The sequence below is a fragment of the Orcinus orca genome, chromosome 8, assembly GCF_937001465.1.
Source record: "Orcinus orca chromosome 8, mOrcOrc1.1, whole genome shotgun sequence".
In the NCBI taxonomy this organism is placed as follows: domain Eukaryota; kingdom Metazoa; phylum Chordata; class Mammalia; order Artiodactyla; family Delphinidae; genus Orcinus; species Orcinus orca.
The window spans coordinates 49,939,422-49,963,154 of record NC_064566.1 but is presented as its reverse complement, the minus strand read 5'-3'; the positions used below and the strand labels follow the sequence as shown (position 1 = coordinate 49,963,154).

The window sequence follows — 23,733 nt, the reverse complement described above, 5'->3', positions numbered from 1 at the left end:
CGTTAATTAATATCTTTTGCCCATTTTTTTTAATCAGGTTGTTTTCTTATTGTTTAGTTTTAAAAGTTCTTTGTATATTTTGGATAACAGGCATTTATCAGATATATCTTTTGCAAATATGTTCTCACAGTCTGTGGCTTGTCCTTTCACCTTTCACTCTCTTGATAATGTCTTCTTTTTTTTTTTTTTTTTTGACATGCTGCACGGCTTGCAGTATCTTAGTTCCTCAACTAGGGATCGAACTCAGGCCCCGGCAGTGAAAGCATTGAGTCCTAACCACTGGACCTCCAGGGAATTTCCAACAATGTCTTTAATCGCGCAAAAAATTTTAATTTTGATTAAATCTAGCTTATCAGTTCTTTCTTTCATGGATCTTGCCTTTGGATCATCACCTAACCCAGAGCTGAGGGATTGGAGCCTTCTCAGGTATTTCCTGGACATATTCACAGTTCTGCAAATGCACGTGAATTCAAGATCCCCAGGTAGAGATGTCAGAGCTTTTCAAAGCTCCCTTTTGGCATCTCATTCCCTGATGTTCCTTTTAAGTTTTTTGTCCTGCCTCTTGTTTGCCACAACTGATAGGAAGCTGGGATGTCAAATAATTTGCTGCTGATTATTTAGACAAACACCTAGGCGTTGGGTTTCTCACTGGGTGGGCTCTGAGTCAGACAAGCCTTGTGAATGGGGCTCTTAACAGAGCTTCCAGATAGATCAAGTAGTGACGGTTCTCTAGGGATAGGGCTTTTTGGGGAGATCCACACCCACTCTGCCCCCTCTAGTGGCTGCTAGGCCACTGGTTTTCATAGCTACTGTAGTTGTGAGGCTGCTGATTTTGGAGACTACTGTGGAGTTGGGGAGAGGAGGATGGGAAAAAGCAAATAAAAGTACCACAAAGCTCACTGTTCCTACTGATATTCAGCCATTTTTCTTGAATAAATTCTCCGTAGGTTTTTGAAAGCTTTGATTAATTTCCAGAGTTCTGGAAAAGTTGATTTTGACAAGTTTTGCCAGTGTTATTGCTTTTATGGGGGAGTGGATTTTCAGATGTCCTTACTCTGTCATTCCAGAAGTGCTTCTTCAGATTACTTCTATTTTAAGAAGCATAAAGCTTTAAATAATATTGGTCACTTGTAAGTAAAATGGTTTTCGAGTATACAGTCTATTGTTAACACGAATAAATAAAAGTTATTTTTTGTTTCCTGTGTGTTTTGCCCTCATAGCAAAGTTTAGGTCGTTATCAACCTGAATTTGAACTTTCACTTCTCAAAAAAGCATGTTAATTATTTGGGCTTTGTGCTGACTTGCATCATGCTCTTGGGTCATGATATAACATGAAACAATAGGATCCCTCATTTCTAGAGAAGTTAAAATTCTTGGTGACAAGGTTGTTATAACATATAGTTTTCGTATTAATAACACAGCCAAGACTGAGGTTATTTCCTGACAACACTTTTTTTTTTTTTCTGTTTCCCTTCTCCAAGATCAGGTCCTAAATTCAGAATAATAAAACTATCAAGGCATATTTTATACCAAAATCATCTTGGCACTTCCCAGACAGCTGCTAGAATACATAAAAAATTTGTTCCCTCACAGCATGGTACTCATAAGTAAAGAAGGAGGCAAGGAGGGATGCTAAAAATAGTTAGGTATAATTGGTATGCTCCGTGTTTTAAAATTCAGCTTATCAGTATCATAAGAGCTGCCCTGTACATCATGTTCACATTGTGGAGAAAGATGTTAGAGCAAAGAGAAGAATTCGTCCTTTCTAGAGGATTTTTATACAAGGTAAAGGATTGTGTCTGTGAATGTTTAGTGATTGCAGACTTTCCTACATGAGTAAAAGCACACGCATTTTAATGAGCAAGGGTCTGCATGACGACTGTCAACAAGTCTATTTCCAAGATGATTTTATCCTTTATTTTAAAATAACCTTTTATTATTGATAGTAATTTTCATGCACATCTTACAAAACAGACTGTGAGGCCCTCAAGATTTCTAAATACATCCACTGTCCATATCTCCCTTGGAGCTGAGGCAATAGAGAGGACAAATGGAATTATAAAAAATAAGTTTGTTAAATTGATTGAGAAGACAAACTCTCCTTGTCCACCTCTCCCTCTCCAGGTTCTAATAATATGTTCTCCTCAAAACAGCTATCAACTGAGACCTCATGAAATATAGCAGTTGACAGTAAGTTCATGCTCTGTTGTATTACACCCCAGTGAAAATTCTTCCCTCTTTTATTCTGGTATTAGAAATTAATAGATTGACCGATCTTCCGTTTGTGCTAACAAGGAGTTTCTCTTCTCTCCTTTTGTTTTCCTGAAGATCGTACCATAATTGACTGACTGGAAAATAGACTCATGGATCTGACATCACCACCGTAAACTAATGCTTGGATGATTCAAGCTGTCAGAGCCCTGGGACTTGAGACTTCCAGAAAAATTCCAGCCCCAAAGCAGAAGACTTCTATGGAGAAAGATGCTAAGCCACAAACAGGTAACAAGAAACAATTTTTAAAGAATTAGGGAAGTTGATGAAGGCGATATGATTGTGGTTATTATGTTGGTATTTTTGGTAATGTGCTTCATGTTCTTTTTTTGATTAGTCATATGATGCAGCCCTTTTTGTTTCCCCTGGCTGTGGTCTCTAACCCTCAATTCAGTAGACCATACTTGTGCCAACCGCAATAAGCACTCTCTCTAAAAAAAATTCTTGGCAGTGGGCCACCCTCCTAAGCATCCCTATTGGTATTGTTTACATCTACACCAAGTACTGACTCCCTCCTTGACTGCCACGTTGGTCCAACCAGTTTCTCAAAGTTCATGATGGAATAGAGTTTGGCTCAGATGATAGATTTTTATGGAGCCAGATGCTAAATTCCTTAGAATGCATCCCCTCATGGGTACACTCCACAGAAATTTCAGAAATCTATAAAATTCCTTATATGCTACCTTTGCAAGGGAGAGTATTCTATAGGCAATCACTCATTCATTCATTCATTTTCCATGTCATAAAATTCACCCATTTAACGTTTACAGTGACTTTGTGGAGTGGTGCAACCTGATCATAAATGAGTTTTAGAACATTTTCATCCCCCTTGTGCCCATTTACAGTTAATCCCTATTCCGAAATCCAGCCTCAGGCAACCACTAGTGTACTTTCTGTCTCTATAAATTTGCTTTTTCTGGAACTTTCATACAAATGGACTTTCACTTAGCATAATGTTTTTAAGATTCACCCATGACATAGCATATGTCAGTAGTTCATTACTTTTTATTGCTGAATAGTATTCTGTTGTATGGATACGACACATTTTGTCTGTCTACTCACCAGTTGATGGACATTGAGCTTATTTTCAGTTTGGGGCTATTACGACTAATGCTGCTATGAACATTCACATGCACGTCTTCATGTGGATATGTATTTTCATGTCTCTTGAGTAGATGCTTAGAAGTAGAATTGATGGGTCGTATGACAGTTTTGTGTTAACCTTTTGAGAAACTGCCACACTGTTTTCCAAAGGACAGTGCCATTTTATATTCCCATCAGCAATATAGGAGGGTTCCAGTTTCTCTATATCTTTATGAACATTTGTTATTGCTTGTCTTATTATTGTAGCTATTCTAGTGGGTATGAAATAGTATCTCATTTTGGTTTTAATTTGCATTTTCCTAATGACTGATGATGTTGAGCATCTTTTTGTGTACTTTCTTTGATAAGATATCTATTCATTTCTTTAGCCCATTAGTTAATTTGTTGTTTGTCTTATTAAGTTGTCGGTATTCTTTGTATATTATGGATACAAGTCCTTTATCAGATATGTGTTTTGCAGATATTTCCTCTTGGCTATTTCTTGTCTTTTATTTTCTTAATGATGTCTTTTGAAGTGCAGAAGTTTTGAATTTTGATGATGTCCAGTTTATCAGTTTTTTCAGTGATAGACTGTGTTTTTGGTCCAAAAAAGAAACAAATGATGGGTGGAAGCATTAATATAAGAAATCTTTGCCTAACACAGGGTCTGGAAGGTGTTCTCCTGTTTTCTTCTAAAGTTTTTATTGTTTTATCTGTTACATTTAAGTTTATGATCCCTTTTGAGTTATTTTTGTTTATGTTATGAGTTGAAGGTCTAAATTCATCTTTTTGTATGTGGATAATCAATTGTACCAGCACATTTATTGAACCGATTATCCTTTATCCCAATGAATTGCCTTAGCACCTTTGTCAGAAATCGATCAACTATAAATATAAGGGTTTATTTCTGGACTCTCAATTCTGTTTCATTGATCTCTATGTCTATTTTTATGCCAGTACTGCTGCTCTAGGAAATCTTAATTTGGAAAATTATTAATACATCCTCAAGCTAATGACTCCTCAGAAGTTGAGGATGACAACTACAGAAAGTGGGATTCTAACCAGTATTTTTAGAAACAGTTCAGAAACAGCAATATAGGCCTTTGATAAGGTATATTGGATTGAGATGGTACTTATCTTAAATTTCACTAATTCTAATATATCTGTAAACAAGTCATATGTATAAATAGTGTCACTGGCTCTATAGAGAATGAAACATTGAATGGCTGTGTTCACAAGAGTGACTAGGGTGGTGGCCAGTGCATTGCTCCACTTTTTGTGTTGATATAGTTCTATGTATAAGTTCAAAGAGTTGGTTCTTCTTGCCAGGATCTAACTGAAAAATTAAATTTGTAACCGTGACCATGCCAGAAATATAACTGACCATAACATAATAAGGTCTTTGCAGCAGCCTGTAAGTCTGTTGACAAATATCCTGATTCCCCTCTGCTTCCAGGCATGTGTTAGGACCGTATTTTTCCTGGCCTCCTGGAAGTTAGTCATGGTCATGACTAGATTTAGCCAATGAAATAAGTGATGGGTGGAAGTTTTAAGAGCCTATATGGAATTCACCAAGTTCCCTATTCCTGTCTCATGGAAGTGTGTGATGAGATGGAGTCTCCATCAGCCTGGGCCCCTAAGTGACAAGCAGAATCCCCCTGACAACCCATATTAAGCACCATAGCTTGAGCAAGAAATCAGTGTTAGTTGTGTGAAGGCACTGAGGTATTAGGGATGTTGCTGTAACATAACCTAGCTTATTACAACTTCTACAAATTATGCTTAATGTAGGAACACTGCCTAAAAATCTGTCAGATCATTGGTTTGGGACCTGCTCTAGGCATCTAGGTGTGGGTTCCAACCCTAGCTCTGCCAGACTAGCTCAGGCTTAGCTCCTCTAGTCAGGCCTGGGGTCTGTTATCCCTTTAAGATGCATTTGGGACGGTGCCCGGCAGATAGCGCTTTGGGGTGTTATCTGTTAGGGGGTTAGAGCTCCTGTGGCTACCCTTCACTTCTTCCCAGCCAGCCATCCAGAACATGCTGGACACTCCTATTCCCCTCTCTTCTATTGGAGAGCTGAGCACGGGGCAGAACAGTTAACCCTGGGAGGCTTGGGTCCAATTCAAATGATAAAATCCTGGGCCTGGCTCTAGACCAGAGCTGTAGTGAAAAATGAAATTGAAAGGTATGACTGTGTCCCAGCTTGGAAGAATAGTTAAGTTATCTGGCAAGTTCATAGCAAGTATCAGAGCTGAGAACTGACCAAGTCTAACTAGCTTCAATCAGTGGGAACTGGGAAGCACAAGTCACATTTCCATTCACACTCAAATGACTGACACGACCGACACATGTGGGGTGTCTGGTTTTATTCAAACAGTCAAGAGTTCCCACCAAGAAACAGAAACTGACGAATTGGGAGCTGTGGCTCTTAACAGGGCAGGGATGTCCAGGTATCAGAAAATAAAAGGAGCTCAGTTGAGCAGCCAGAGCAACATTAGGACCAGGCCGAAACGCAGAGGCCAGGCCTCATGGAGCCCAGCCCCACTCATGGTCTCAGCGTAGAACCTTGCCACCTCCTCGTTGGGGTTGCCCTGGGCCGGGTCGAACCACATCTGGATGCAGCGGCCGCTGCCCCGGCCATAGTTGCTGACTTTGTAGGAGTGACTCCAGATTTCATTGCACAGAGCAGCAGGCGTGGGGAAGTAGAAGTCAAAGCGGTGGCAGGCAGCTCTCACTGGGCACTGGTTATACCCTGTGGGGAGGATGGAAGACCTGTAGCCACTGGGTCCAGAACCGTCTCTTGTTCCACCAGCCCCACAGCCTCAAATCTCCATATACTCGGTCCACACACCCCCTCCACCTCCAAACCCCTCCCTCTCCCCGCCCCCACCCCCGCCCAGTCCCTCACCTGAGGTCCAGTTCCAGCCCTTGTGCCAGTTGGTCTTGCAGGTGTAGGAGGTGCGGCAGTCTTCCCACCAGATCTGACAGTCCTCTTTGCAGAGGGGCACGTTCAGGAACCGTTCTTTGCGCCAGCTCTGGTTCACCTGGGGGGAGCGGGGGGAGGGAGGGCTCCAGTCAGCCAGGGATCTCAGCTGCTACAGCCTTGATGGGGTCCAGGGCTGGGGGAGGGGGCGGTGCCTCTACTGTTACCAAACTCCGGTTCCGCTGTTCTCTGCTCAAAAGCCCATAATCGAGAGGCGAGAGGCCAGTGTCAGTAGAAAGGAAAGTTGCTTTAATCAGAAAAGCCGGCAATCTGGGGAAAAGGTGAACTCATGTCCCGAGACCAACTCCGAAGATTCTGCTCAGCCATGACAGTTTTTAAAGGGAAAAAGGGGAAAGAATCTCAGTGAATCATCAAGGCAGGAGGTTGGATTCTGCATCATTCTCCATTGTGTGCAGACTGGCTGACTCTCTCTTCAGATATTATCTTGCCCAAGTGATCTGCCTGCAGGATTGCTAAGGGAGCTGTTGGAGGTAGAGAGCTAGTCATTTTTTAACTACTTAATTCTTCATTCTTACTTTTAATCTAGGAAAAGAACCAACAGGTTAGGCAAGGCATAGTGTCTATTCAGGAGAGCATAAGTCAGGAGTTAGGTTAAATTGCCTGGTGATCTCATTCCTATAATTAGGCTCCTTTAAGGTTAGAGGGGAACAGAAATGGGCAAACAGGAAAGGGGCAAGAGAGCTGCGTTCACTACCACCCTCAGTCCAGAGTTCCTGGACCACGCCCTCCCTGCAAGTGGCTGGTGGGCCCTGCCCTCTGCTGAGGTTCATGTCTGTGGGGATGGTGCCCATACCTCCTGGATCCAGGGCCCCAGGTTAGGCGAGCACTCGTAGAGGCAGGTGTCCTGAATGAAGTGGTGTTTGCAGGCGGGCTTCATCTTGCCACAGTGGTCCCAGTTGAATCTGTACAGGTAGGAAATATCCTTATGGGCTTCTTGGCTGGTATTGACGGAGCAGCAGGCGTTCTTTTTCCAGGGACTGCACTGGGAGGGGAAGACACGGGACTAAGTCCTTGCTCACCATGGCCATCTCCTCCAGAATCTGGTTCCTCTGCCTCGGGTAGGTCACCCAGAGGAATCGTCGCTGGGGAGGCTGCCTCTAAGCCTGGCCTTGAGGAGCCCTCATTGTGGGGTAGAGGCAATAATAATACTGACTTTTAACTCTCACACCCAGCATAACCAGAATATTCACATGCGTAGCCTCTCCCCTTTTAGTCCTTGATTCCCCAACACAGTCTTCAGGGAAACACTTGCTACTGGGGGGCCTTCTTTGGGGGAGAAGGCTTTCCAAGACTGTGGAATCCCAGGAGGGAGCCTCACCCAGAGATGCAGTCATCACAACATTCATTAATTCAAGTCTTTATTGAGCTCCTACTTATTCTAACCCAGGCATTTTTCTAGAAACTGGGAACACAAGGAAAACTTATCACTGGATAATTGCTTTGGGAAAAAACAAAGCGGGAGAGGAATGGGAAATTGTTTTCTACAAGGGTAAGATTAAGCCTCTTTCAGAAGGTGAGAAAGACCTGGAGGTAAGGAAGCAAGTTAAATAAACTGCAACCCCAGAATAGTTCTAATTACAGAAATACTCAGTACATTCTTATTGAATGAATGAAAACCCATGGCCTAGAATTTAGTATAAAAGCACAATATTAAGATGTGCACTTTAAAAAATATATAGGCTGAAGGGGCTTCCCTGGTGGCACAGTGGTTGAGAGTCCGCCTGCCGATGCAGGGGACACGGGTTCGTGCCCCGGTCCGGGAAGATCCCACATGCCGCGGAGTGGCTAGGCCCGTGAGCCATGGCCGCTGAGCCTGCGCGTCTGGAGCCTGTGCTCCGCAACGGGAGAGGCCACAACGGTGAGAGGCCCGCATACAGCAAAAAAAAAATTAAAAAAAAAAAAATAAAATAAAATAAAAAATATATAGGCTGAAGAGGGTAAAGTCAAGGCTGCTGGAAGTATCCAAGTAGTACCACCACTTGTCAGGCTGCACTGGCAGCTAGGGGCTCAATGATGCAAAACAAGCACAAATAGCGGACTGTGACCATTATCTGCTGATGAGATAAATATGAACATTTACATATTGAAATGCATAGTTCAAGTGACTTGCCTTTTGTTTTTTTCTTTACAGCTATGACATCACATTGACTTTTTTTTTTTTTAACTTTTAGATAGGTTCAGGAGATTGAAGGGATTGTGGCAAAGTCATTGTCATAGGAAGGAGACCTCAGGTCCAATAGGGTTGACAGCCCCAGAGGACATGTTTGTCTCGCACCCAGCCTCACTGTGAGAGACCCTCTTTTCCTGAGCTGTTTGGGGCTGGCAGAAAAGAAGCCGCCACATGCAGTGTGCTCTTTCTCCTCTCAGATCCTTGGAGGGGTTAGCCCCAGTCTAAACTCAGAAATCAAAATCAACCCCCCAGACAGGTCTCTCCAGGCTCTTCTCCAGGCCTGCTTCCTGATTTTAGTAACACGGAAACCCAACAACCAAGAAGCTGAGCTCTTGGAATTGCCTGACAACACTGGGCACACAGTATGTGTTAAAGTGTCGCCCATAAACCAGTGCAAACTGAAGACCTGCTCAGGCGGCCTCCTGCCTCCACGAAGGAGGCAGGCAGACGTTCCCTGAGGCAGCTCTTCCCCAACTCAGACCACTTCTCGGCCCACCTGCTCATGTAGCTTGTCTTCAGGACCTGGCTTTTCCTTATGGTGCTTGGCATTCATGCAGACATTGAGAAGCTCAGTCCTGGGCCGGGCTGTCCATACGGCAACCACCCCTACCAAAAGGAACAGTAGCCACGTTGTCTTCCAGGCCATGCTTGTCCCTGAAGAAATAACTGTGGTCAAAGGCAGCAAGGAATGTGAGAATGCGGGAATGCAGAGGTGGGTCCTCAAGGTGTTAATAACAGTCTTAGGTGGGTGGAGCCTAGGGCGGATCAGACTGACACCCTAGTCTTGCCAGCCTCAGGGAGGGTTGGGTCCACTGGGACAGTACCTGGCTGGGATCTCCCTGGCTTCTTTACAAGATCATGAGGATCAAGCGCAACTAAGGGATGGAGTTTGGGCAAAATGCAGAAATAGCCAGGAGATTGCCATAGGTTCCCAATCCCTTGCTCGAAATCCTTGGAGGCAAATGTTTCAGAGCTTAAAACTTTTCAGATTTTGTTGACTGAAAAAAATGTACAATGTAAGAGCTCTGAGTTGAGGTTACTCAGTGTCTATAGCCCAGGAGACTGCTCTGCAAAACTGTTCTGAAGAGGTGAAGGGGGAGATCAGTACATATGTGATTTCGGCCAAGGGGTACGTGCAGTCAAGCACACATCTCGGGAGAAGGTTGCTGCTAGTCGCGAGGAACAGATATCTTAGGTAATGGTTTTAGTGCTTTTCTAGATATGAGAAGATGCAAGAATTGGTGTTCATAAAATTTTTTCCTAAAAATATCTAACCATCCGAAAGGCCTGTTCTGCCAATTTTCCCAGAGCACAGAGTGCCTTGTTCCTGATCTCCACCCTGAATTTCTTTTAGTGTGTGTTAAAGGTCAGCAACTGCAGTCACTAATAACTTAATCCTTATAGAACCTGGGTGGCAGTGACATTCTTTAGTTGGCAATTTTATCAAAGGTAATACAAAATAAGATATACAATTTACAGGCAGTCAATGATCAAGCACACATTCTGTGGGGAAGAAAATAGGTATACTGGTGGAATAAGTAAAAACTATAATAACCTCACATTAATTTTCAGGTCAGATTTTTTTAAAAAATTTTTTTTTATTTTTGGCTACTTTGGTTCTTTGTTGCTGTACGCGGCTTTCTCTAGTTGCGGAGAGCGGGGGCTGCTCCTCGCTGCAGTACGTGGGCTTCTCATTGCAGTGGCCTCCCCTGTTGCAGAGCACGGGCTCCAGGCGCGCGGGCTCAGCAGTTGTGGCTCGCGGGCTCCAGAGCACAGGCTCAGCAGCTGTGGCGCACAGGCCTAGCTGCCCTGTGGCATGTGGGATCTTCCCGGACCAGGGCTCGAACTCGTGTCCCCTGCACCGGCAGGCAGATTCTCAACCACTGCGCCACCAGGGAAGCCCTCAGGTCAGATTTTGATACCAAATGACTTTGTGTAAAAGTTTATCTTAGTTTTGGAACTCCAGATGCAGATCAATGTTTAAAAAAAAAGCCCTGCTTCCAGCCCTTTCCAGCCTCATTATTTGGCCTCTCCCAGAGACCCTGTGACCTGGAGGATGTCACAGGGCAGAGGCTTGGGGGTGGACATGGGCAGCCAAACAGCCCACCACCCCTGGGGCCTAGGGAGGCTCCTGAACCCCTGCTACAGAGCTGGCCTCTCCTTGGCCTTCATAGCATCTCAATCCCCTGACCTCTGACGCTGAGCTTTGGGAGGTGCCTGTTCCCTCATGCCGCTGGTCACCAGGTGCCTGGTTCTCCTAAAACACTCAGAATTCATTTCGTACAGCTCCTAAAGCTTATGCATCCTCCCTGCTCACAAAGTTGCCTCGCCACCACATTGCCCCCATCTTCTGCAAAACTCCAGCATCTTGCCTGGGCCTCCTGGATGGGGCCTGAACTGGGTGGACTCCAGGCTGACTCTGCCCAGCAGGGCTCGGGGAAACCTGGGATTACATTCCCACCTAGCTCTCCTCACTTCACACCCTTCCACAATCCATTATCCTGCTACACTGTTTATTCCAGTGTTCATTCATTTGCTAATTCATTCATTCCAGGACCCAATCATCTCTCCATTGATCCCGTCACTCCCTGATCTCCAAGAGCACAGGACAAATCTGTACTCTTGGAAATGCCAGGTGATTCAGGATCAGGCTCCTTTGGGGAAACAGAGTCTAGCAGTTTAGAGCACAGGATTCCAGATCCGCCTGTCCATGATCCCAGCTCTCACACTCCCCCTCCTGCTTGACCTTGGGAGAAAATAACTCACATTATCTTGAGGCTTAGTTTCCTCACCTGAGGATTAAATGTAGGGGGGAAAACCCTAAGAAATACTAGCCAGCTGGGCACGGATTGAGGAATCAGTTGGGCATGGGTTGAGGAACGTGTCCCAAGTCACACAGTAGGGACCACCCAAGTCCAACTCAGGACCCTCAAGTCCAGAGCTCCTTCAGCTTTTGTCCCCTGCTCTTTCCCTGTGCTGAGGCTCCCATAGGGGTAACTGACACAGAGTACTGGGGGAGTACTGGGAGGGCTGAGAAAACCCTTTCTCCAGGTCCTGCTGGATCCCACTCAGTCAGTCGGTGGTTTTTCTTGCTGTGGCTGCTTTCTAGAGCCAGAGCTCTCTTCCCCTCCATGCCACCTACATCACCCTGCAAGCCCCTCCCCCCTCCTAGTCTCAGCTTCAGTTCTGGGTCCAGCTCAGACCCCACCGCCACCACCAATCACCATCCTCTACACCGCCACCCCTCCCCCCAGGGTCCCAGACTTGAAGCTCTGAGAACTCAGTGCTGTGCTGAAAGGCGAGTCCTGGGTTCTGCTAACTTGTAGTTTAACCTTGGGCAGGCCCCGTCTCTGCTTCTGGATTCTCTGCCTTTCGGCAGTGGATCCTCCCAGTTCAAATCCTTTAATACTTGCTGGGAGTGCCCTAGGGTGTGTTGCTCTGAGAGGGGGTGCAGAGTGGCATACCTGGGAGAAGAGGTGGCCCTCGGTCTGGCTCAGGCTTCTGCTCTGCTCTGCTGTCCCCTTGCCTCACTCTAGGGGACAGAAGGAGCTTAGTGGCCTAGGAGACGGGCAGTGGGAATGTGGCCCAGGAGAGGCGCTTAGGATAGGGCGAAGGCCACCCAGGAGTTAATTATTGCACGTGGGCTCCAGCAAGGCCTCCAAGGAAGGGTGATGGGTGGGAGGGACTGGATTAATAGTGCAGGCCTAAGGCCAGTCCCCAGGCCCCACTTATTCCATTTTCTCCCCTACACTCAGGTCTGAGAAAACCTTGCAGCCTGAGTTGCTGGGATCCTTTAAAGAAATCTCCTCCACTTCTAACACCCTCATCCTGTTATACCGATGAAGAGAATGAGACCCAGAGAATCAGGACAGAGCTCGTTGCGGGGCAAGGGCTGGAGCTCGGGCCTCCCAGCTCCCAGGCAGTTGTAGAGAGTATGGAGCTCCCATATCCCCAACTTACAGAGCCACCAACTCTTCAACCTCAGCAGCCTCAGGCATCGCCCACCTGCAGCTATAAAATCACAGATGTTCAGACTACCAGAGCCTCAGCTATTCCAAGGCTCCAGCTCCCCTCCCTTCCCCCCACTCCCCTACCCACTCACACACAAGCCCCTTTTCTCCAGCAGCTAAGAGTCTGCTCTAATGTAGACTCCTCCCACCACTCCTACCCTAGCCAGGGACAGAAGCCTTTCTTTTTTCACCCTCTGAGGCCAGGCTGGTACCACTGGTGGGGAAAGGGAAGAGGGGAGGAGCAAATTTGGGCCAGAGTGAACGTTGAGCTCTGTTTTGTCGAGGTGCCTGTGTGCAACCCGGCGGGGAGGTGGTGGTAGAGGTGAAAGCCCGGGGAAGGGTCCAGGTTGGATGTGGGAGCCATCAGCCTATGATGGCAGCAGAAGTTTAAGGAACATGGGGCCTCACTATCCTTGGAAAGGCCACAGGTCTGAGCCCATGGAGCAGGGGGCAGGGCTGGGAGCCAGAGGAGGCAGCTGGATCACTGCAGGAGAATCAGCCAGGAAGGAAAGCCCTAAAGAGCCTGCAAAGAAATTGACTCCAGTGGGGGGGAGGGTGGAGAAATCAACTCCCAGGAGACCCCCAGCCTGTGCCCTGCTTTCCCTCTCCCTCAGAGTGAGCCATACTTGACTTCTGTGATAACTCGGGAGGGTTAAGCCCTCTGAAGACCTGAGCAGGTAGAGGGCTGCTAGAACCCCCAGACCTCCCTCCTGGCTTTACAAGCCCAGCGCAGCCTTCTCCTAATTGGATCATGACCAGGTGTCTAGGAATGCCCAAAAGCATTCCTCTAGATGCTCTTCTAGATGGGACTTACCCCTGTCCCCCATCCTCCACCCCTGCGCCAGGAACTGATCATAAACTGGGCTTTATAGTTCCTCCACTGCAGGAGTGATGTTTGGCCTCCGAGACCTCAGGGGTTCAGAAGAAGTGACCAGCAAGTGGGAAGTGAGTTGGAGGTGGAGTTCTAATCCGTGAGGAGTCCCTGCCCTTCTTGAGCCTTATGCCAGGCTCTGAATCTGAATCCTCAGTGCTCAGGCCACCTGGCCAACAGGGAGGGATACAGTCAAACATCCACTGTGGAGCCAATCCCGAGAGTATCTGCCCAGACTGGAAGCTTAATACCAGCCAAGTTAGCCATTGGCATCCTTGTGGACCCCGATCTGAAGGCTGCCCTGTGACTTGACAAAGATGAAAGGGAGGTCTTTGGCCCTGCGTGGGTGGGGCTCTGGGCTGCAGGGAGTAGGGATGAGAGAAACTGGGGCTTTTCCTGAGTGCCAGCCCATGGCATATGCAGTCGCTTATCACCCATCCTCACAGCTGCGAAAACTGCGGTTCCCAGGCAGCAGAGAGGGGCTAGAGCTGAGTCTGATTCCAAGCCTGGCTTCTTCCACAAAGAAAGGAGAGAGCACTGTGAGGGCATCAGAGTCTCGAGGGTTGCAGATCCAGTGTTTCTTCTCTGGCCTCATTTCCTGCCCTTGCCCTCTTATCTTCTGTCTTAGCCACCTAGAAATTCTGCTGTGCTTCTATCACTTCCAAGCCTTTGCACTTCCTGAACCCTCTCCATGGAATGCCATTCCTCCACCTAGTCTGCTTGGCAAACATTATGCTTTGGAAGCTTTCCCTAACCTTTATGGGCTTCCACGGAACTACGCCACACTCTGTGCTCCCCTGGAGCAAACCCTCAGCTCACTGTTCTAAGAGTTACTGGTTCTCACATCTGTCTGCCCCCACCAGACAGCGCAAGGTACTCAATTCCCTTCCTGTCGGCCGACACCGGCAGATTGGGTGTTCAGAAGGCATCTGCTGACTGACAGAATGAGTGCATGTATTCCTTCACTTTCTAAGCACCTCCTCTGTGCTAGGCACTGACCCAGGCCCAGGGGATCTGGCACAAAATGTCATAGACATGGCCCCTGCTTTCAGGTGTGTATGTTTTGTTAGGGAAAAGTCAGACAGTAAACACAGTGGATGGATATCTGTACAAGAGGACTTCTTTTGGTTGAGTGGTCAGAAGTCATTTTAGTGGGGAATTAATTATAGGTTGAAATCTAAGTGGCTACAAGGAGCCAGCCTGCAGAGTATAAAAGAGCATTCCAGGAACCCAGAGAGGGAATATTTGGAGTAAAAGAACCTCCCTCCCTCAAATATCCATCAGTAGGTGACTGAATTAAATGTGATCTATACATAGAACGGAATATTGCCCAGCAATGGAAGAGAATGAATTAGATCTTGTAGATCAATATGGAAAGATCTCAGAAACTGTGTTCTCATGGTAAGAAACATGGCAAGTGAAAACTCCACTGAGATGCCCTTTATCCCACCTATCAGTTTAGCAGAAAATCAGCTTAGCAGAAAATTCATAGTTTAACGCTATACTGTGTTGACCAGATTGTGGGGAAACAAGGCTAGTGGGGGCCACAATGATATAACCCCTGTAAAATTGTAACTATCAAAATTATAAATCCAAATACTCCTTGACCCAGCAATCCCCCTTCTGGAATTCAATGCTATAGCATTCTACTATGTGCATGATTTTTCACTGTAGAATTGTCATTTTTAAAAAATGGAGACAATGCAAGTGTTCATCACGGGGATCTGCCCACTAATATCTCCATAAGGGAAGGAAAGGGAAAGAAACTTTCAGGAGCCTGGTAACTCATCTGCCAATCTCTCCCCAGCTTCCCTCCACCAATTCCCTTGTTCCCTTGTGGCATAGGAGGGTGCATGAGGGGGAAGGCTGGTGCAGAAGTAAGAGCCCCAGGCTAAGGGATCCACTTCCACCCCCTACTTGCTGCTGAACTTCATGTTAGTCCCAGTTCTTCTTCCGGCCTCTCGAGAGGAATGATGAAGCAATGAGGCATGCCCCCACCCCCAACCCACACATCCCCAAATTATTTATAAGGCACAGGACACAATAGATATATCTATTAGAATAGGCTGGCAGAGGATCCCTGTAGGACCTTGGATCAGGAACCAATGACCAGGGTATTGTGGGTCCTTCTCATCTGAGAGAGTGGAGCTGGGCTGAGCTGAGGTTGGGTGCAGGCAAGGAAGTTATCCAGGTGTCAGCAGTGGAAACAGCTTAGCCAAGGAACCAGCGTTGCAGTATCTGGGTCAGGTTGAGCAGGAGAGGTCCAATCCCCTGGGGCATGGCCCCAGAATTTGTGGTCTCAGCGTAGAACCTCGCCACCTCCTCGTTGGGGTTGCCCTGGGCCGGGTCGAACCACATCTGGATGCAGCGGCCGCTGCCCCGGCCATAGTTGCTGACTTTGTAGGAGTGACTCCAGATTTCATTGCACAGAGCAGCAGGCGTGGGGAAGTAGAAGTCAAAGCGGTGGCAGGCAGCTCTCACTGGGCACTGGTTATACCCTGTGGGGAGGATGGAAGACCTGTAGCCACTGGGTCCAGAGCCGTCTCTTGTTCCACCAGCCCCACAGCCTCAAATCTCCATATACTCGTTCCACACACCCACTCCACCTCCAAACCCCTCCCTCCCCCCAGCCCCCGCCCCCACCCAGTCCCTCACCTGAGGTCCAGTTCCAGCCCTTGTGCCAGTTGGTCTTGCAGGTGTAGGAGGTGCGGCAGTCTTCCCACCAGATCTGACAGTCCTCTTTGCAGAGGGGCACGTTCAGGAACCGTTCTTTGCGCCAGCTCTGGTTCACCTGGGGGGAGCGGGGGGAGGGAGGGCTCCAGTCAGCCAGGGATCTCAGCTGCTACAGCCTTGATGGAGTCCAGGGCTGGGGGAGGGGGCGGTGCCTCTTCCGCCCTCAGTCCAGAGTTCCTGGGCCACGCCCTCCCTGCAAGTGGCCGGTGGGCCCTGCCCTCTGCTGAGGTTCATGTCTGTGGGGATGGTGCCCATACCTCCTGGATCCAGGGCCCCAGGTTAGGCGAGCACTCGTAGAGGCAGGTGTCCTGAATGAAGTGGCGCTTGCAGGCGGGCTTCATCTTGCCACAGTGGTCCCAGTTGAATCTGTACAGGTAGGAAATATCCTTATGGGCTTCTTGGCTGGTGTTGACGGAGCAGCAGGCGTTCTTCTTCCAGGGACTGCACTGGGAGGGGAAGACACGGGGCTAAGTCCTTGACCCACCATGGCCATCTCCTCCAGAATGTGGTTCCTCTGCCTCGCGTAGGTCACCCAGAGGAACCGTCGCTGGGGAGGCTGCCTCTAAGCCTGGCCTTGAGGAGCCCTCATTGTGGGGTAAAGGCAATAATAGTATTGACTTTTAACAGAAAGTAACACAGGGGATGTGGGAGACCTGGGGAACCATCGTCTGGGGGGGCAATTATTATTTGTACATGTCTGAGCAGTTTACAAAGTTATTTCATGTTTTCTGGGTTATTTAGATTACTCATTTTGCGCTGAGACAGTATGAACTGAGTGCAGGCACTGTGCTGGGTGCTGCGAATACTGTAATGAACAAAATAGATCACATCTCTGCCCTCCTTGCGCTTCTGGTTTTAGTTAGGGGTGGGGAGGGGGGAGACAGAGAACACGGGGGGCAGTGAAAATAGCAGACGCAAAGTCCCTGAGGCTTTTGCACTTTATCTTCTCAATAACCGGTTATCGAGTAAAAGATCGTTACTCCGATTTTTACAGAGCTTAAGTAAGCTGCACCCCTTGTGGATGGTAAGGTTAAGGTTTTACGTCAGGACAGAGAGGAGAGGGAGGAGCCTGGTCCAGGTTGCGGTGAGGGGTGGAGGGGAAGGGGGCCAGTCTGGCTCTCTCAGGGTCTGGAACCCCAGGCGAGGGGACTCCTGGTAGGTCTTAAAAGCAGCGGGGCACAGAGGGGCAATGACCACACATAGGCCTGAACATGGGCCTGGCTAAACATGGGACGCAATCCTAGAAAGGTGAATTCAAGGCAGGTAAGATGGTAGAAGTGGTGGAGATTTCTCTTTAGAAATTGCCGTAGGCTGGGAGTCAAGAGCTGAGCAATCATGAGCCAGTTGCTAAAAATGTCTGAGATGAACTCTAGCATCCAGGCTCAAGTGAGAAGGGAGATGTGACAGGTCTGGGCACTCAGGAGAAACTAAGGAAAATCCCTGAGGGTGGATCCAAACCAACCCCATTCCAATAAGCCAGCCCACGCCCGGGGCTGCTGCCGCAGAACCTGCTTCCAGGCCTCCCCAGCTTCGTGCATGCAGTTCCTTAGGTGCTCAACTCTTGGTCGCCCTGCAAGACCCCATGCACCTCATCCCCGACCTGTCAGCCAGGGTCAGTGGTTTCTGCCTCCAAAAGAGCTAGTTAATATAATGAAAAGCGGGGTGGGCTTCCCTGGTGGTGCAGTGGTTGAGAGTCCACCTGCCGATGCAGGAGACGTGGGTTCGTGTCCCGGTCCGGGAAGATGCCACATGCGGAGCGGCTAGGCCCGTGAGCCGTGGCCGCTGAGCCTGCGCGTCCGGAGCCTGTGCCCCACAACGGGAGAGGCCACAACAGTGAGAGGCCCGCGTACCACAAAAAAAAATTTTAAAAAAAAGCGGGGAATTCCCTGGCGGTCCGGTGGTTAGGACTCCACGCTTTCACTGCCAAGGACGTGGGTTCAATCCCTGGTCGGGGAACTAAGATCCTGTAAGCTGTGCTCCACGGCCAATAAATAAATTAATTGACTAAATTAAATAGAATGAAAAGCACTTCCTGGCCTATGCTAGAGACTCAGCAAAACCAGCCACTCCCATATAGCCTGCATCCCTCAGAATTAGAATCACCTGACTCCCTCCAAGGTCTGTGTCTGCATCATTTCTTGGCAAAGAGGAAGTGCTGCTTAGCGTTCTTTAAAGCAACCTTTAGAACTTAAAAAGTTCTGGGGATTCCCTGGCGGTCCAGTGCGCTTTCACTGCCGAGGGCCCAGGTTTGATCCCTGGTCAGGGAACTAAGATCCTACAAGCCGCGGGGTGCGGCAAAAAAAACAATTCCTATAAAGAACTTTAAAAGTTCTAGAAATGCAGTGATGGGTGTGGACTTTCAGTTTGGGAGGATGAAAAAGTTCTGGAGATGGATGGTGGTGATGTTTGCACAACAATGTGAATCTACCTAATGCTACAGAACTGTGCACTTAGAAATGCTTAAACAGCAAGTTTTATGTTATGGATATTTTACTACACACACATGCACACACACACCGAGCAAATGAACAGCTGGAAATGACTCGGAGGTAATGGGCTGCTGGGCTTCCCTCTTTTCACTTGGAGCCCCTGGAAGCAGTCCATGCCAGCCTTTCCCTGGGAACACCCCAGCCCTCCAGCAGCGTGAAGCCTTGTAGGGGGGAGAGGGGGTGACCGGAAGGAATGAGATATCGGCATCTCTCAGGAGCCTGGAGTTCAACTTCAAGCTCAGATTGTCTGAGCTGCTTCAGGAGCCTTCCCTATGACATGGGGACTCAGGCCTCACCTCCCCTTCTCTGTGTGCAGCAATATCCTTGGCTCTGGCCACACTAGACTTGCCACCGCTTGTGCTGTCACCCTCCAACCCGTGTACATGCTGTCCTCTGCTAGGCTGCCTTTTCCTTCTTTGTCTTCCTGGAAAACTCTGGTTCATCCTCCAAGGCCAAGGCCAATGGTCCCTTTGCTTGGAAGTCTTCCCAGCGTACCTGATTTGTCACTGTCTCTTCAGGACCTAATGTGGGTGGGGACCTGGCCTGTTTGTAGTTATTTGTCACATCATGACCATGAGGGGACCTGTCTGTTCTACCTTGACTTTGAGTTCCGTGGGCTGGCACATAATGAAGGTTGGGAAAGGTTCCACCAGTCCCTCTCCTGCACCTGCTAATGACTGGCTTCTCAGTTCCCACATGTACCTGTGCCCTCTCTGGGCCTATTTCCTCATTTGTATAAGTAGAGACCACCATCCACCTACCAAGGAGGCCTTTTGGACACATTCACGACAAGGTGTGAGGAAAACACTTGGCCCATAGAGGGTGCTAGATAAATAGTCACCCCGGTATTGTAGTGGCCTCCTGAGAGAGGGTCCACCAGGATCACCTCAGCCACCCTCCCGCCTCCATCACCTGCCAAAGCTGATCTTCCCATCTCCCTAACTTCTCCCCTTTGTGGGGTCAGCTGTCTCCCCTACCCCAGACATCACTCCATCCTCACCTGGTCATGTAGCTTGTCCTCAGGGCCTGGCTTTGTCTTGTGGTGCTTGGCATCCATGCAGACGTTGAGCCGGTCTGTCCTGGCCTGTGAAATCCTGGGCTGGGCACCCCGTGCAGCAGCCACCAAAGCCAGAAGCAGCAACTGTGTCATCCGCCAGGCCATGTCCACACACTTCTGCCAGAAAGCCACCGTAAGACTCTTGGTCAGATTTCCTGTCTCCCCCGCAAGTGCAGATCTTCTGGCCTCCCCACCCAGCTTACCCCACAGCACAGCTGAGCCGAGCGACGAACGGCCTGGCGAGGTCTGGGCCAGATGGTAGGAATCCACCGCCACCTGAGGACATTTTAACACTAGCTTGCTCTGTGACGTGGAGGGAGCCACCACCCCTCTCTAGACATCCCCTTCCGGATTTTGCCAGCCAGTATTTCACCCACAATCAGAGGGTCCTGCATAAGAGGAACCACAAGGCATGATCTGCTGATGGGGTTGGGGAGTGAGAGGAGGGGCGCCAGACAGGCTCTGCTGCTGCTTCCTCAGCCCATTCCCACTAGCCCAAAGCAGTCTAGGTTTAGGCGCCCAGAGATTGCCAGTGGGGCAGACAGGAAAGCTGACCCGGGGCCAGATGAAGGCCACTGAGCCATTCAGTTCTTGCTTCAGGTCCTGGACGATGTGCCAGGGGAGCCGGGAGTAGGGGCAGAGCTATGTGGGAAGCCAGTGAGACTGCAGGCCCAGAGAAATAAATAAACCCCAGGTCCTTACACTGAGGCAACCCTCTCCAACCCCCGCAGACGGGTCTTGGGAAGTTCCCCGGGGCAGAGTCAGGCCTAGACCTGGGGGAAGGCCAAGAGGTAAGGGGAATGTGGAGGAGAAGCTGAGTCCGAGTAGTGGGTGGTGGGGCACCAGAGGAAAAGTCTGAGAGAAACCAGCCTCCCAGGGCACCGGGGAGCTCCCACCTTGCCTCTCCCCTCCTGCCTTTCCTCCCTGTCCTGCCCTTACCTCTGCCTTCAGTCCACCTGGGATGGTAGAGTGTCTCCCCACCTCCGCACACTTTTTTATAAGCCCGTCCTGACTGCTTGATCAGCCGCTCTGTCAAGGAAGGCTGGAGGCTTTGTCTAGGAAACAGCTTAATGGTCTTTCAGTTAGGGGCCAGTTAAACAAATTATGGTACGTACACGCAATGAGATTTAACCTGGTGAAAAAGAATAAGGAAGCTCTTGATGTACAAATATGGAAAAATTTCCAAGTATATTGTTAAGTGAAAGAAGAAAGGTGTGTACACTTACGGTCAATTAAACTACAACAAAGGAGCCAAGAGCACACAATGGAGAAAAGAGCCTCTTCAATAAGTGGTGCTGGGAAAACTGGACAGTTACGTGTAAAAGAATGAAGTTAGAACATTCTCTAACACTATATACAAAAATAAACGCAAAATGGATTAAAGACCTAAATGTAAGACTGGAAACCATAAAATTCCTAGAAGAAAACATAGGCGTAACACTCTGACATAAATCGCAGCAGTATTTTTTTGGATCTGTCTCCTAAAGCAAAGGAAATAAAAGCAAAAGTAAACAAATGGGACCTAATTATACTTAAAAGCTTTTGCACAGCAAAGGAAACCATCAGCAAAACGACAAGACAACCTACTAAGGGAATTCCCTGGCGGTCCAGTGGTTTATGACTTTGCGCTTCCATTGCAAGGGGGCATGGATTCCATCCCTGGTTGGGGAACTAAGATCCCGAAAGCTGTGTGGTGCCACCAGAAAAAAAAAAAAAAAAGAGACAACCTACTGAATGGGAGAAGAGATTTGTAAATGATATGGCCGATAAGGAGTTAATACCCAAAATATATAAACGTCTCCTACAACTGGACACCAAAACAGCAAACAACCTGATTTAAAAATGGGCAAAGACCTCAACAGATATTTTTTCGAAGAAAACATGCAGATGGCCAACAGTCACATGAAAAGATGCTCAACATCATTAATCATCAGGAAAATGCAAATCAGAACCACAATGAGATATCACCTCACACTTGTCAGGATGGTTATCATCAAAAAGAACACAAATAACAAACGTTGGTGAGGATGTGGTGAAAAGGGAACCCTCATACACTGTTGGTGGACTGTAAATTGGTGTGGCCGCTATAGAAAACTGTATGGACATTTCTTAAAAAACTAAAAATAGAACTACCATATGACCCATCAATTCCACTCCTGGATGTATATCCAAAAAAACAGGAACATTAATTTAAAAAGATACATGCACCCCAATGTTCATAGCAGCATTGTTTACAATTGCCAAGATATGGAAGCAGCCTTAGTGTTCATCAACAAATGAGTGGGTAAAAAAGATGTGTATGCACACACGCACACACACACACTGGAATACAACTCAGCCATAAAAAAGAATGAAATTTTGCCATTTGTAACAACATGGATGGACTTGAAGGGTATTATGCTGAGTGAAATAAGTCAGACAGAGAAGGACAAATACTGGATGATGTCACTTACTGTGGAATCTAAAAACTACAACAGGGAATTCCCTGGCAGTCCAGTGGTTAAAACTCCATGCTTACACTGCAGGGGGCAAGGGTTCGGTCCCCGGTTGGGGAACTAAGATCCAACATCCCACATACCTCAGGGCACAGCCAAAAAAAAAATTTTTTTTAAATAGAATAAAAAATACAACAAACTAGTGAACATAACAAAAAAGAAACAGATATAGAAAACAAGCTAGTGGTTACCAGTGAGGAGAGAGAAGGGGGGAGGGGCAACACTGGGGTAGGGGCTTAAGAGGTACAAAGTTTTATGTGTGAAATAAACTACAAGGATATACCGTATGGCATAGGAAATATCGCCAATATTTTATAATAGCTATAAATGGAGTATAACCTTTAAAAATTGTGAATCACTATATTGTACACCTGTAACAGATAATATTATATATCAACTATACTTCAATTTAAAAAAAAAAGAAAGGTGCAGAAAGGTGACAATAGAATGCAATCTTTTGTGTAAAAAAGGAGGAGGGAGAATATATGTGTTTGCATAAGAAAACTTTGGAGGGAGTTCCCTCGTGGCCTAGTGGTTTGGATACCGGGCTTTCACTGCCATGGCCCAGGTTCATTCCCTGGTTGGGGAACTGAGATCATGCAAGATGCACAGCACAGCCAAAAGAAAAAGTAAAGAAAGGAAGAAAGAAAGAAAGAGAATTATGGAAAGGTACAAAAAAAAATTTTTTTAAGTGGTTGCTTGGGGAGAGGGCACGGCTTAGGGATGAGACTTTCCTCTGTAAACCTTTCTATGCTGTTTTGATTTTTGAACCGTATGAATATACATATACCTTATTGAAATATACATGTATTTATGTATAGTTATATAAATATACAAAAGGTTGAATGGAAAAATAAGATACAGAATGATGCATCTGATTTGATACCATTTATGTAAATTTGAATAACATGATTAACAATGTAAACAATGCTACATGTCAGTTATGGATGCTATACATATGTTTACAAAAGTATAAACATGAGGCTACCAATAGTCCTAGTTCCTTGGGTATACTGCCGGAGAAATTCTATGCATTTATGCCACACATATCCCATTTTTATGCACAGATGATGGCATACTGTTCTGTGCTTTGCATTTTTGGATACTTTTACTGTACATTTATGCTTTTCACAAAAGAAACAAAAACCTCATGAAATCAAGTTATCCACACTTATACACTAGAGTATTATTGTCACATCTGATAGCATAACCTTCAAGTTACTTCTTTGTGCTTTTTACGGTCTGAAATTCATTCAAATGCTCCCTGTGACAAAAAATCGTTTCATTAACCATTATAACAAAAAGTTAAGAAGGAAAAGTTCACTTTTGCTAGCTAAAAGTGCTTGATTCTCAGTCTTCATTTCTCAAACATTATTGCAGACAGTAAAACTGCTACCTCACTTAGGAAGACAAATGGTACTGCTCTTGTTTGTTTATTTATTTTATTTATTATTTTTGGCTGCGTTGGGTCTTCATTGCTGCACGCAGGCTTTCTCTAGTTGTGACGAGCGGGGGCTACTCTTTGTTGCGGTGCGAGGGCTTCTCATTGC

General features: G+C 47.1%; 1 protein-coding gene across 4 annotated transcripts; it reads right to left on the bottom strand.

Moving 5' to 3' along the window:
• Positions 1–5,821: 5,821 nt before the first annotated feature.
• Positions 5,822–21,855, bottom strand: LOC101290234 (folate receptor alpha). Of its 4 annotated transcripts, XM_049713898.1 has the most exons (5): positions 20,628–21,855; positions 19,632–19,805; positions 16,400–16,588; positions 16,065–16,200; positions 15,443–15,907 (listed from the first exon to the last, which is right to left on the bottom strand). In XM_049713898.1, the coding sequence occupies exons 2-5, from the start codon at positions 19,791–19,793 to the stop codon at positions 15,621–15,623; spliced, it is 774 nt and encodes a 257-aa protein (XP_049569855.1). In that variant the 5' UTR covers positions 19,794–19,805; positions 20,628–21,855; the 3' UTR covers positions 15,443–15,620. The 4 variants fall into 4 exon arrangements, with proteins under 4 accessions (XP_049569856.1, XP_004279797.1, XP_049569855.1 ...); XM_049713899.1 differs by lacking the exons at positions 15,443–15,907; positions 16,065–16,200; positions 16,400–16,588; positions 20,628–21,855 and adding exons at positions 5,822–6,106; positions 6,263–6,398; positions 7,152–7,340 and having other exon boundaries at positions 19,632–19,908; XM_004279749.3 differs by lacking the exons at positions 15,443–15,907; positions 16,065–16,200; positions 16,400–16,588; positions 19,632–19,805; positions 20,628–21,855 and adding exons at positions 5,822–6,106; positions 6,263–6,398; positions 7,152–7,340; positions 9,025–9,174.
• Between the last annotated feature and the right edge of the window lie 1,878 nt (positions 21,856–23,733).

Bases quoted from the DNA above. Each gene is read 5' to 3' on its own strand.
- LOC101290234 (XM_049713898.1), bottom strand. From the start codon at position 19,793: ATGGCCTGGCGGATGACACAGTTGCTGCTTCTGGCTTTGGTGGCTGCT. The intron at 16,589-19,631 runs GTGAGGATGGAG...TTCCCCTCCCAG, and splicing joins AGGACAAGCTACATGACCAG to TGCAGTCCCTGGAAGAAGAA. The intron at 15,908-16,064 runs GTGAGGGACTGG...TCCTCCCCACAG, and splicing joins GGGCTGGAACTGGACCTCAG to GGTATAACCAGTGCCCAGTG.